This window comes from Atractosteus spatula, chromosome 4, assembly GCF_055471065.1.
Source record: "Atractosteus spatula isolate fAtrSpa1 chromosome 4, fAtrSpa1.hap1, whole genome shotgun sequence".
Lineage (NCBI taxonomy): Eukaryota > Metazoa > Chordata > Actinopteri > Semionotiformes > Lepisosteidae > Atractosteus > Atractosteus spatula.
This window is the reverse complement of record NC_142709.1, coordinates 69,973,073-69,988,281: the sequence shown is the minus strand read 5'-3', so window position 1 is coordinate 69,988,281 and position 15,209 is coordinate 69,973,073. Positions and strand designations below refer to the sequence as shown.

Here is a 15,209-nt window from a genome sequence, read left to right as displayed (position 1 = left end):
GCTGTTTTTCCACAATTTACCGTACCTTTAATTCACTTTCTGCTGAGCAACGTCATTTGTCCATTTGTTAGTAAAATTCTCCATCTAGTGGACCTTGGTGGTAATTACAATGCACTCTTATGAAGCCTATTCTCAAAATGTTAGAGTAGACGCCCATGAACATTCCTCAAGTTACATGCATCATACCCTGTGAAATCAATTCATCTATTGACCCATACAGCACAAAGGGACACTTTAGACATTGTGGATGTACCTCCAACTAAGTGGAGTATCTAAGTGTGAGGCTGCACAAATATTCCCATAAAAAAGGGCCAATCGACTTCTAGTGAGATTGACACAGCTCTGACAACAGGGATGATTAAGTCAAGTTAATCAAGACATTGTCAAACCTTTATTGTATTTATATAAATGTTAACATGTGTACATATTGGAGAGAGACCACTTTATTGGTCTTATACAATTTCTTGCATTAGGAATTTGTCTTTTCACATACTTCATTTCTGCTCTCCATGAGACACAAAGATGGGGAGAGAGAAGCTTGGGGTCAGAGCATGGAGTCAGCCATGTATACAGCACCCCTGGGGTTAAGGGTCTTACTCAGGGGCCCAATAAAGGAGGATTTCTCTGCCAGCCACAGGACTTGAACCAGTAACCTTCCAGCCACAGGCACAAATCCTTAGCCACAGTGCCACCACATTTGCTACAAATGACATTAACAAGTATTTATTGTTATCAATAAAGACTTACTATGCAGGTTATCAATCTAGAGCTAGTTTCACAAAAAGAAAAATATCAATACATTATCATGATGGCAGTAGAAAGACAGAAGTCATTCCTGTTTAACAGATATTGGTTTAACAAAACAATCATATTTGTTTTATTTTAATCTAGGAGAGTTAAATAAAGAAATTAATAACTATTTAAGGAATTCATTATTCCTTAATAGAAAAAACATATGAAACATTTATTGTATTTTATTCTAATTACAAATACACCATATTTGGATCTGTTTTTGACAAAATTTCAAAATTGGTTCTCTCTGCTTAATGTTTCTTATCACCTTTCTTAAATATGTTTTGGTATTTTTCTCAGTTATTAATAAAATTGGTTCTCTTTCTTTGGTGTTTCTTATTACTTTTGTCCATTAAATATTTTTTTGAATTTTTCTCAGGTCTTAATAAAATAATGTAACACTTTGGGGCAAAGATACAGGACAGGAGACCAAACGCTGATGCCAGAATAGCAAAGACCTGCACAGCTACAGTATACTTTCCTGGAGTGCTAACATAGGCTGGGACGAAGGTTATCCACACTGCAAAAAATATCAGCATGCTGAAAGTTATAAACTTTGCTTCATTAAAGTTGTCTGGCAATTTCCTGGCTAAAAAGGCTATAACAAAACACAGACAAGCTAACACTCCAATATAACCCAGAACACCCCAGAATCCCAGCGCTGACCCAACAGCACATTCCAAGATGATCTTTGCACTTCGATACACAGTGTTATGTGCAGCATGTGGAGGGCTGGTTATCAGCCATATTATACAGATCAGAATTTGGACTGAGGTACAGACAAACACACTGGCTCTTTGCTGTGTGGGACCAAACCACTTCATGACATTACTGCCAGGGAGAGTGGCTCTGAAAGCAATAAGCACAACCACTGTCTTTGCAAGAATGCAGGAAATGCACAGAGCAAAACTTATGCCAAACGCTGTGTAGCGGACCTTGCAAGACCAGTCTGTTGGCTCGCCTATGAATGTAAGTGCAATAAGGAAACACAGAATGAGGAATAGCAGCAGCAAAAAGCTCAACTCCATGTTATTTGCGCGCACGATGGGGGTGTTTCTAAAGAAGATGAACACCCCACAAACAGCTGTGGTGACACAGGCTCCAAGTGTCGACACCACTGTCAGTACCATTCCCATTGACTCAGAATAGGACAAGAACTCCACCTCTTTTGGGATGCACTGGTCTCTTGCTTTGTTTGACCATGTCTCCAGTGGGCATTTCGTACAATCGAGGGAGTCTGTTTGGGAAGAGAGAACAAAGAAATAAGTACCTCAAAGAGTGCAAAATAATTTTCTATATAGTGCTATAAAAGAATATTGAAAATTTAGAACATGCAAGAAAGAGAGGATTTGTTTCCAACTAACAATAAACTAATGCAATCACATGCAGTCCTTCACCTGTCTGACTGCTGATCTCCCCATCAGCACATGGGACACAGTCGAAGCAGCAGACAGGCTGTCCCCTGCGAGTGGCCTTTCTTGAACCTGGAGAACAACTGTCACTGCACACAGACCGAGGGACCTACAGGGGAGCATTGAAACCCACTCAAAAGTCACACTTAGTGAATATACTGTAAAAATCTCATTACGTCTCCCTTCAAGGACTTGGTTCTCCATCTCATTAAAAATAAAGCCATTGTTTTTATTTTCACAACCATTCATTTCCTTACATAGCATCCATTTTCTAAGCTCTTCCTCCAGTTCAGACTTGTGTGAGAGCCAGAGCCTATCCCAGCAAGCAACGGGAGCAATGCAGGGTACATCACAGGGCAGACACACAGATGCAAACACAGACACATCTACACTCACACCAGGGCCAATCTTCCTGCTTTTGGAGCGTGGGAGGAAAGCAGAGCACTAGGAGAAAACCCATATGAACACGGGGAGAACATACAAACTCCACACAGATGCAAACACAGACACGTCTACACTCACACCAGGGCCAATCTTCCTGCTTTTGGAGCGTGGGAGGAAAGCAGAGCACTAGGAGAAAATCCATATGAACATGGGGAGACCATACAAACTCCACACGGAAAGCAATCCAGGAATTGAGCACAGGGCCCCAAACTGTGAGACAGCAATGCTAACCACTGCACCACTGTGCCACCCCTTGCCTTCAAGTGTTTCTTTTTAAAATACAGTACACTATACAGAAGTCTAATTCATGCCAAACCAAAACATGTAACATGCAATGACAGACCATGTGAGCAGTAGTATAGTGCTGCCAAAATATGAAATGTTGAATGAAAAACCAATGAGAGTCCATTTCCTTGTCAAAATGCCTAGCCCAGGCAAATCAATAATTTATACATCCAGATCACGATACTCACATCTGTTCTTAAAACTTGAGTAATAAATGTAAGTTAAAGCAAGCTTGCATAATTCTTTTTTAGATAATGTGCTTCCTTTTTTTTCTGCCATCTGTTAAGGTAAAAAAAAACAGATGCTTGGGAAAATAATAGTAATATTCACTTGTTCTTGTTCTTAAACACAAGTCTCACTAAAAGTATCTTTTAATAAAAAACTAAACTTGACTTCTGACGTTGCAGGTTTCAATGATAATGTAACTGTGTGCTTCATGAGGAGTGTTTAAGCACTCTGCCTGTAAGGATGGGAACTGATATTCCCTTTTCAACTATTTATTTAAGTCACATTTCCAACTCACCCTTCGCTTGTCACACTATGCAGTGGAATCAACCAGAAAACAAGGAAATGTATATTAACATAAACCTATCTACAGTACATACGGGACCAGAGGATTCCATATACTGTAACTGAAAATACCTTAAACTTCATAACTGAATAAAACAACAATAGCAAAGACCATAGACTTCCAATAATAATAGACCAATAGCAACATGGTTAAACAAGCATTTTGATCTCGAGTAACAGGACCTGATGAACACCACACTTTTCCATTTCTAGGTTTTTCAAAAATGTTAAAAAGCATGAGAATGTAAATAACAACAACAAATAAAATTTAGAAGATTTCAAAAGCGGAAAAGCACGACTAACCTGTTGGCCCCTGTGCCAACGAACAGCCGACACGTTAATTATTAGGCTGTTTTCACGACCCAAAGAAGCGTCATAGTAGCCAACTTTCACCAGCTCAAGCGACCCGTCGGGCCCCTCCTGCCAGTTCATGAGGTCATAGGATGCGACCGGGTCTCCGTTCTCGTCAAAGCTCACCTCTTCTCCAAGGACAGAGAACCGCACTTGCTTCATGTAATGCAAGAGCTGAAAGAAATACATAAGCGAGCAATAAACACAGCAGCTTTCCGACTTCATACAAGTCTTTGCACTTTTCTTTGAAGCCTACTGTACCTGCCACGGAAGTACTTGTCTCACGTCCACACATCTCTGATTTGGGAAAGGACCGCTTCCATTCTCGCACCTGCTCAGCGTGTGCAGGGCGTGCGCTATCAGATACACGGCTTTGTACACATTGTAGGAAACCCTCAGCTGAGACACATCTGAGTACTCAGAGTACACACTCTCCAGGCTCTCCCGTCCCGTGCAGGGCTTCCTCGGAAACGCATCGCCGTGCGTATGGGTGTTCAAGGAATGGTTCAATTTGCATTCAAACGTTTCCTCCCAGAATTCCGCAATGAAGGCGAATTTGCGTGCGTGGAATGGATTAATTCTGCCCAGAAAATCACCAAGATTTTGAATTTCAGCTCTGCGGATCGCAAACCCAACAGTTCCCTTTAAAAGGTCGTGGAATTCTTTCCACAGAGATTTTGCAGTCGCCCACGCTTCGCTTGCAATCCACTGTATATCGGTGACATTCTGACGTCTGCACTCACTTAATATCGACTGTAAAACAGATTCCCCTGAAAAATTGAGAACAACCTTTGCAGAGGAACTTTTAATTATGTTTATCACTTTGATTACGTCTTTTTTATTTGGAGAAAGCGGGTAGAAATGAACATACGCAGCGCACACATCTAGCCTGCTGGATTCTTCAAGGAAGTGTTGAATTGCAAAGTGCGCATAGTCATTATCGACTCCAAGGACTCCGACCCAGGTCCAGTTGAAATAACTGACAAGCTGAGCTATCGCCTTTATCTGGTAGGCGTCGCTGGGCATGGTTCTCATAAAAGCTGGAAACTCCCGCTTGTTACTTAGACAACTGCAAGACGCGAAGTAGCTCACCTTGAAAAGAAAATAAAGACCATGCACTTCAGAAAGTCGCAAAAATTCAATAAATAGACTGTCTCACCCCCCCTCCTCCGAAGAAACTAGTGTCTGAGTCATCACTGAAATAAATGATTAAAGCATGATCAAAATATAAGTTTACGGTTGGAAAAAACTGTAATATTAGACGACAAGAATAAGCAGACCACTCCACCTAAGCCGGAAAGCTGTGTTAGTACCTTACCAGTGGGATGTGGAAGGACCCCAGAGTTCTCAACACAGCCATCGACACCCCAGAAGCCGCATCTCCAACAATCACTGGCGAGACCGCTCTCCCGACCCCGGCACAGCTGTGGTTACCGGCATCGGCCGGCTGGCCGTTTACAAGGACTAGGGAACTTCTCAAAGAAGGCTGTATGTCGTTACAGCTGTCCATGATGTGATACCCCAGCTTTATATCAGGCAGAAGGTCTTGGCGTTTGTTAATTTCTTCAACGGCGAAAATCATGGTTTGCATCCATCGAAGTGCTCGAGGACTGAAACTAAATATAACAGTAATTAGGACAACGACGCTATACTGTAGTTGAGGATTGGGTTGAAATACTGTGTTGACAGCGTGTGAATGCGTCAAGTGAATGAATGTAGACATGACTTACTATACGTAGCTGACTGATTGGGGCTCGGTCTGAAATGAAGGAAAGTAAGGCGCTGGTCTGTAGTGCAAAGGAAATAGTCCTCCCAGGACAACATCGCCCTTCTCGTAGAAACTGGGAATATCGACTGGTCCTTGAAACTTACAAGTTGCTCCGTTTGTGCTATGTAGCTCTTTAAAGAACATGGATAACATTAATAGTCTTACATATGCCATTTGTCGCAGAGGTACGGAAGTAACTGTCTCTTCTTACACGAACAGTTACAGTACTTCACCTTGTTTATGTAGAAATTAATTTATACTGTCAGTCTGTTCAGTGGGAACGCTGTCATTGCACGATCAAGTGGAATATACAGTACTGTAGCTGTAAGACACAAACAGACCGCCTTCCTCCTCATTTCCCTCGTCGGTATTTTTTTTCATACCCTACTGTACATTCAAACACTCCTGTATTTTCATAATAATTATACACGATAAAAGCCCGATATACAGATATCCGCATACTCTTAATAACTGAAGCAAATTCTGTAAAAATGGGTAATATTTTCCCAAATTTAGTTCAATTAATACAAAATTTAGTAATTTTCTTCTACCGCAAAAAAAAAATCCCAATACGTTTAAGGATGAACTGTGACAGGACTATTCATAATCGTCTAATTTTAACATAATTCCATTCGTAACATGTCGTTTACTGACAGCTTAAAACAAAGAGCTGGAAATTCTAAAACTAAATTATTAAGAAAACTAAAAAAATATAATACTACTTGTGTAATGTTTTATGTTATTAGTCATATTTAATGTTATAAATGTTATTAGCTATAATGACTACATTTCTTATTTTTGTCACTCATCTAGGTTGATAAATACACTTGAGTTCCCAGCCCTAGTCCTGTTTTTTATACCCAACTGAACACTTCCAAAATTGAGCCTTTACTTGACTTAAGGAATTAATCAAACCCTTTGTTTTTTCTGTTCTCTTAACTGTTAAGTTTTATGAAGTGTGTAAAAAGAATACTGATTCTCTGAACCACTGAGTTAATAATACTTTGAATCCTGCTCAGTACTGAAATATAACTATAGTACACTCAGGCAGCTTAGAGAAATCTGGTTTCTTTAAATATGTTCAAGTAATAGTTTTTTAAGGGTTTTTATTGAATCAAAACTTTATGTTAAAATAAAGTATTATTAAAACATAAAACACATTATTTTAAGGAATATTAAATATGCATAATATTAATTCACTATTAGAAATACTATTACACGTTTTAGTTTTGTTAATAATGACAAGCAGGGCACAGAACTAGAAGAGAAGGAAAAAGGCAGGAAGATTTGTTTGTTAAAGAATCTCTTTAAACACTGGAGATAATATTAATACAAAGGGGGTTTGATTATATATGTACTCTGATTATATATGGTATTTTGTAAATAATACTTCTTGTTTTACATAAGAAATAGAAAATCTCTGTATTGGTAGATACAATTAAAAGATACAACAGATAGGTAATATAGTGATACTGTATGGGTAGAAACCAAAATTATTACTTGCTTAATATTAACTAATCTCTGTAGCTCAGTGCTTTTACTCCACTTCAATAAACAAATCTTTTTCTCTTAAGGAAAAGCCTAAGAAATAATTCAAATCCTAAGAGAGATACCGTGAGACAAAAGTAGAAACTTCAAACGTCCAGTGGCATCTAATACAATGAAACTGAGTTGTATACAGTACGTGAGGGGTTAGTCATTCTTAAAAATGTAAAATACACATTGGGAGAACTGAAAAATATCTTAAACTTGCACACAGACAGACTGTCCCTTGCGAGTGGCCTTTCTTGAACCTGGAGAACAACTGTCACTGCACACAGACTGAGTGGCCTACAGGGGAGCAGTGAATCCCACTCACAGACCCTTAAAGTTAAGTCTAAAAAGTCATTATGCAGCCTTTCATTTACACTATTTTAAATTTCAGGCAACAAAGTAAATAAAGGGATCATGACAGGGCTTCCTAAAATGTTGCCCCTAAGAAAAAAAAACCTTAGTTAATTTGCAATTATAAGATAGATAGATGATAGATAAGTCTTTATTGATCCCGAAGGGAAAATTAGATATTATCTAGTAATTACGAGATGGTACATTCGCGCGTACTGTATATGATCATCACGCGATAGCACAATTGTCATACAATACCAACATCAATACTTATCTGACTGAGTTTTAAGCAGTGGAATCAATTTCAGGGCACACTCGTTCTTGTTTGAGGATACGGAGTGTCCTCATGGTTAAACCCGTGTTTACGTGAGGTACAAACTGTAACATTTCATTATGAGTAAACCCCAGGGAAAAGCCAGTCTGTTCGCATTTTGCAGCGTTATACATTGTCAGGAACATTAACCCCACTTTCGAAGGCTTTTTGGTACTGTCATTGAACAGTGTAACAGGTTGTTCATGCAGTGAAATGATCGCTGGTCTCTCTTTAACCGCAGATAAAAAAGTGACAATTCTCTTCCAGCAGCTGGATGACTTTCCTATCTCGCCTTTCTGTTATCAAAAACTTCAATCACAGTAGCCACCAGCAGTCTAAGCACTATGTCAGAATCACAAGGACATATTGTTAACTAAAGAAGCATTTAAAACATTAACAACGTTTTACAGATGCGACGTCATTCAAGTACAGGCATAAAGGTACAAGTGTTATAATTGCAAAAATCGTGAGATTATCATGGTTTTGTACAAAAGACACATATATATAACACAATCCTTCACTACATTTCGCATTCAGAAACATTTAAAAGTAACTTGCACTTTGTCGTTTTGCTTTGTTCCTAGGCTTTAAATATGCATTTTTCTTAAATGTGTGACATACAAAATTTGGGAAAGACTCAAAAAGCCGCCCCGCTCATTGAGGTGAGACTAGCTCCCACTCGGCTAAACGTGGAGACGACGGGAGAACAATTTGGTCTAAATGCTTACTTGTTTGCAGAATACTAGTCTGTATTTCGTTACTTCAGCATGAACATTTGCACATGGCTGTATTCCCACTAAAGCGCCACCTAGTTGCAAGAGAAAGAGGAATCGTATACAGTACTATACAGTTATACACGCTTCTCATTGAACTGTAATTGAGTGATTGAATATTAGGTGGTTCAACTAATCTTTATATTACCTTACTTCATTTTTAGTCCAGTAGATGTCAGTCTAACCACTTACACAACCACCGTGACTCATCAAAAATCTGTAATAAATTTAATGTCAAAGGTCTCACACCCAGGTGGACCCAATATTAATTATAATTATAATAATATACAATTATAATTATAATATACAACTCAAATTAATCAATTTGCCTAAAATACAGAATGACATTACAAAACGCACAGGTGCATTTTTCTACAAAAACTTTTACAAAGGTTCTAATCTTTGCTGACAAAATACTATTCTTCCATAAAGATACAAGAAGGTGACTTGTTTTTTAAATGAATTCTTGTGTCTACTAAACCCCGCTGTGCTCTTTTCTCAGGTAAACTGCCTTTTCTGTGGAATTCAAAGCAAGAAAACATTAACAGCTTCACAGACAATTTGCCTTCGAGTCAGATTTCCACAAACACTACCTGTAAACTGAGATGATAAAAGCAGACGTGCTCATTAGACCTTGAAATAGGACATCATGCTCACTAAACACTGCAGACCTGAGCACCCAGCAGTCTGGTCTCACCTTACTGCTGCATCTGTGCAAAGGAAAACCCACTAATTAGCTGACCGATTTCATATGTTTTCACAGCGTTGTGATTAGATCCTTGGCAGGCATCATTATTTAAACCATATTACTCAAGCACTGAGCTTTTCAGTAGCTTTGAAATCAAATGAAGTGACATGTGTGCATAAACAAAATTAATTAATATGTTCTCTCACTTTGGCACCCTGCTAATTGCTAAATTGACTGCTGGAGTTTGTAGCTATGGCACACCACACTTAAAAAGAATACACTGTATTTCTTTTTCTCATTTTGCAAAGTTAAAGAACCATTGAAAATAAGATTCTTCTGACTTAATTTCTTTTATAGTAATTGCAGAAAAATAATGGTTTAGTTTGGCAAAGTTTAATAATGTACATTTTGAAATTGCTATAATCCTAAAGCATAAGATTATCAGTGGCTATATTCACCTGCTCACAACGTTTTGCATACTGTCAGTAATGTGTAACTTTTTTTTCACCCAGTCCAAAATATGGGGAGTTATTGTAATTTTTCTTTTCTGTACTTCAGCTAAAAACCGTGATTTCTCCACAGCTTTGACCCTAGAGCTTTTCGCTGGGCCCAGACCATGCGGCTGGCCATTGAAGAGATCAACAAGAATCCATACCTGCTTCCCAATCTAACCTTGGGCTACAAGATTTATGACTCCTGTGCAACTCATGTGGCATCCCAGCGAGCCAGTCTCACAGTTCTTAATGGCCCCAGTGAAGTGTCCAGCAGGATGTGCTCTGGAGCCTGGCCTGTAAAGGTCATCATCGGAGACTCGGGGTCATCACAGTCCATTATCCTCTCTAGAACGCTACAGCCTTTTAGAATTCCAATGGTATGTACTCTAGTTTCTAGAACCAAGAATTACATGTGCTGTATATGTACAGAGATTACAAAGAAGACTGAAATAGGTGCATTGGACACTGCATTTATTTAGGCTGTTCTGTGATCATTGTTAGTAATTCTGCTTAATTATTGTCTACCGATTTAAAATGTGTTATTTAAACCCTAGTCTCTACCTGATAATAGTATTAATGATTATATTTTGTGGCATGCTGTAATTGGGAAATATTAACATAAGGCAACAAGGCCTTATATCCTTCTTATTTCTGTTGTTTTGACCTTTTCTCCTCAGATAAGATACATTTCCACATGCTCTTGCCTCAGCAACGGGCAAAGATTTCCAAAATTTTTTAGAACGGTTCCCAGTGATTCCCACCAAGTGAAAGCCATTGCTCAGCTGGTGAAGCATTTCAGATGGACCTGGGTGGGAGCCATTTCAGAAGATGGCGATTATGGAAGATATGCGTTCCAGGCGTTAATTGAGGAGTTTGAAAGGATCGGCATCTGTCTGGCCTACTATGAAACTATTCCTAAAGTTTACAGCAGACAAAAGATTCTGGAGATCTTAGAAACGATGAAACGATCCACAGCCAAGGTGGTCATTTCGTTTGTTGGAGAAGGTGACTTGTACCCCCTGCTGAAGGAGTATGCAGCTCAGAACATCACTGGCATTCAGTGGATAGCCAGCGAAGCCTGGGTCACAGCCTCGCTGTTTGCAGCCAGCGAGTTCTACCCTTCTCTCGGTGGTACTATCGGGTTTGCCATTCGCCGGGGACAGATCCCTGCTCTGAGAGACTATCTCCTGAAAGTTCACCCTTCCCTGTATCCCAACAACACGCTGGTGCAGGAGCTCTGGGGCGACGTGTTCGGCTGCTCTTTCCTGCCCTCGAACGCCACTGGCCAGGATGGCAGAGTCCAGCCCCCCTGCAGCGGCCAGGGGTCTCTGGTGGAGAAGAGTTCCGTCTACCTGGACGTGTCCAGTCTCCGGGTGTCCTACAACGTTTATAAAGCTGCATACGCTATTGCCCACTCGCTGGACAGCCTGACCAGCTGTGAGCCTGGGAAAGGACCATTTGTCAATTTTACGGGCGCAGACCCTTCAAACTTTGAGCCATGGCAGGTAACACACTGCATGATTGTATTGTCTCATTCTGTTTTCATGCCTAAGACCTCATTCTACTTCATTTTTACATAATGCCAAATTACCGTTATTTTTTGTTCTTGAAAGCTTCAACATTACATCCAGAAGTTATCTGTTACAAACGCCTTGAGAGAAAAAATAAGCTTTGATGAAAATGGAGACCCCATTGCATCTTATGATATTATAAACTGGCAGAGGGGTGCAGATGGGAAACTGTGGTTTGTCACGGTGGGAATTTATGATGCATCTCGAGGACTTGGGAAGGAGATTGTGATAAATGAAGAAGCTGTGATATGGAATAACAATCAAAAGGCAAGCTGCAAAGAGACAATATTAACTTCTTTGTAAGGAAGACATTTATTTCTTATTTATTTCTTTAATGCAATTTACTGAGATTCCTAAGTTGTCTGTTCTATGGGACAGATTTCTTAAATATTTTCCACAAGCCAAATCAATTTCTTCTTTTTCCCTAATAGTGAAACCAAAATAAAGTTTGTAAGGTGCTATACACATCTTTCAAGGAAAAGTTGAAATGTCAGATTTTGGAACATTAGATATTTGTTGATTGTTTATGAATGTGTTGCATGCAGCAGTGCACAGTGTTTCAGAAATGCGTCTTCATTCCAAAGTGCTGCGTGCGGAGGCTGTTCCAGGCCTGCAGACAGAGGCTGACGGACTGCTCTTTGTTCTCCACGTAAGGTGCTGCGGTCTGTGTGCACTGAAAGCTGCCCCCATGGTACACGGAAAGGGATTCGTCAAGGGCAGCCTCCTTGTTGCTTTGACTGTCTACCATGTGCTGATGGCAAAATTAGTAATCAGACAGGCAAGTATTTCCTTCTTCATTTACTCTCATGCATGCTCTGCATGAGCCCCATCTCCAAAGTTAATCTGTCCTCTGATTTCTAAATGAAATTGCAATAAAATGCAGACCTCAAAGAGAGAGAATTAGATATGAAATGGAGAGATTCAAAGAACACACATTTCTGACTATGTATGCTGTGTACCATTATTTACAAATACATACAGTATACAGTATATATTTGTATAGGTGTGTCTTTGTTTGTTAAAGTGTTCCTGAAAATTAGATTATTCATAGATTATATGGAGTTAGATAAAGTGGAACAAAAATTTAAAGTGAAGCAAATGCTTCACCCTGATGTTCTAAAAATAAGCATTTGGATCATTAAGGGGTACAAAACACCACTATTTTTAAACTTAGAGGGCTTTTAAAGTTCAATATTTACAATAAAATATCCAGTAGAAAAATGACTATTTTCCACACCAAAGAGAACTATGTAAAAGGTGTTGTGTTCAATTTAAAAACTATGGCTGCTGCTTCTGTAACTTCCCCATGTTTTTGACTACAGATTCAGTAGAGTGTACTGAATGTCCTGAGGATCACTGGTCAAATGCTGCAAGAACAGGCTGCATACCCAAAGAGGTGGAATACCTGAGCTATGATGAAATGGGGATCACACTGGCAGTGATTGCTCTGCTGGGAGCTTGCCTTACGATTGGTGTCCTTGTGGTCTTCCTTCACTCCAGAAACACTCCGATAGTCCGGGTTAACAACTCGGAGCTCAGCTTCTTTATCCTGCTGTCACTCACACTCTGTTTCCTGTGTTCTGTTGCTTTCATAGGACAGCCAACCACGACATATTGGTCTTGTATGTTTCGGCACACTGCCTTTAGCGTAACCTTCTCTTTGTGCATATCCTGCATTCTTGGGAAAACGCTGGTCCTTCTAGCAGCTTTCAAAGCGACGAGGCCTGGCAGTAATGTCATGAAATGGTTTGGACCCAGGCAGCAACGGATGATCATTTTCACATGTACTGCAGTACAAATAGTGACCTGTACTATATGGCTGATAGCTGCTCCGCCATTCCCTCTTAAAAACACTGTCTATCAGAGGTCAAGGATCATACTGGAGTGTAGCACTGGCTCTGATTTGGCTTTCTGGTGTGTACTGGGCTACATTGGGGTTTTGGCTTGTTTGTGTTTTGTTCCTGCCATTTTAGCTAGGAAACTGCCAGACAATTTTAATTAGGCGAAGTACATTACATTCAGCATGCTCATCTTTTGTGTCGTGTGGCTGGTTTTTATACCTGCGTATGTCAGTTCACCGGGAAAGTACACTGTGGCTGTTGAAATATTTGCAATTCTGGCCTCTAGCTTTGGGCTGCTTGTGTGCATATTTGCTCCAAAATGTTATATTATTTTATTGAAACCTGAAAAAAATACCAAACATCACCTGATGGGAAGAGTAAATGCCAAAACAAACAGTGAAATGTAATCATTCCCATATGAAAGTCTCATAGAAGATTAGGATCATCTATTCTGTTACGCTAATGTGTTTTTTAGTGCATTGAGTATGAATTTGAGTTTTGTTGTGCTCTCTTGGTTTTTAATGACAATTCTCGTATACAGGTGCATGATACAAAGCGTATGTTGGTTAATCCAAACTGAAAACCCAATTAAAAATTATATAAATTATATTTTTGTACATTTTTTTCACTATTACTTTTAAATATTTATTAAACATACTTCAATTATTGAAGCATTAACAATTAAAACTGTTGGTTCCGCAGTTTCAAAACCTAAATTCAATACATTATTATTAGAAAAGAGCAAAACTCAGTTCTTTTCAAAATGGATCTTGAAGATATCCCATTATTTGCAAGTTCTACTCTCACTCAGGTATGATTACTATCATGGTAGCGTTTATGTAAATTTCCTGCAAAATTTAACTTTCATACAGTACATTTTTATTAATCAAATAAACATTACACTTCTGATTTATTTTAAATATTAAGAAACACACTACTTTTCATGACATTAATGTGTATACAAATACACATTATGGAGAATGTAAACTGTACCAAAACACTCAGCAGCTAAGGTCTTAGTGAAAAATATATGATTTATTACCCTTTGATCTAAAAGCAAGAAAAAAACATAATATCCTAATTTCAGAAAGCTATTTTTTAATAGTCCTGAAATCTTTTATGATTAAATTGGCCTTGTCTGAATGTGATGTGTCTTAACAGAAAAATTAAAGTGTGAGTATGCTTTAATGCTCTCTTGTAATTACAGTACGTGCAGAAGCAGTGTGCAAGCCACATGAAGTTGACTCCAAAGTCAAAGTAGAACTCTCTAACATGAAGACAAGTTATTAATTAAGTTCTTCCAAGTGACCACTTTTGTCTTGTTAATTTGGCACAGAGTTCCTTAACAGACGCAGTACAGTATGAATCCCTAATTGTATGGCTGGAAAGCACCAATCAAGCACAGCATACCTCAGGGGAGCAGAGCTTCAGGCTGTGAAGGCACTAATTCTTTCTGTTAACAATAGGTACATGCAATTTTTTATACTATAGGACTGTGACAAGTTTCTGTTTAACATGCCATTTAAAGGCAGATTAAGACAATTGTAACAGTAAATGTTGTGTAGTTTAATACTCACCTAAATATTAAAATTTGATTTATGTTTCAATAACTCTTTATTAAATGCAATCACTGATAGAGAAGGCAAACACAGGTGAATGAATGTACACTAGCATTAACGCTGTGTGGCTTTCCCCCTTCAGATATCAGTCACTCATTTCTGTGCGACTGCTGTGTTCTTGAGTATAATTCTCCATCTTGTGGCTCCTCAGGGTGATACACCTAAAATGTAAACTGTGTAATTTGTGAGATGTTGTGAAGCAAAATTAGAAACGTCAAATGTCCACTGGCAACTAATACAATGAAACTGAGTTGTATACAAGAGGGATTTATTTTTCTTGAAAAATATACATTGTGAGAATTCAAATATATTTTAAACTTCCACAACTGTCTTAATTTAACCATTAGTGTCATAACTGAGTTTACAATCTGAGAACTGTTTTGTTTAATTAATAAATTAGAAAT

General features: G+C 38.8%; 1 protein-coding gene and 1 pseudogene across 1 annotated transcript; one reads left to right on the top strand and one right to left on the bottom strand.

Annotated features, from left to right (window-relative positions):
• Positions 1-1,088: 1,088 nt before the first annotated feature.
• Positions 1,089-5,766, bottom strand: LOC148837021 (extracellular calcium-sensing receptor-like). Its single transcript, XM_088914245.1, has 6 exons — positions 5,585-5,766; positions 5,173-5,470; positions 4,116-4,946; positions 3,807-4,028; positions 2,190-2,313; positions 1,089-2,029 (listed from the first exon to the last, which is right to left on the bottom strand). Exons 1-6 carry the CDS (start codon positions 5,764-5,766, stop codon positions 1,089-1,091), a joined length of 2,598 nt encoding a protein of 865 aa, XP_088770371.1.
• A 2,086-nt stretch (positions 5,767-7,852) lies between these two features.
• LOC148837020 (extracellular calcium-sensing receptor-like) lies at positions 7,853-13,593 on the top strand (annotated as a pseudogene).
• The last annotated feature ends 1,616 nt before the right edge of the window (positions 13,594-15,209 follow it).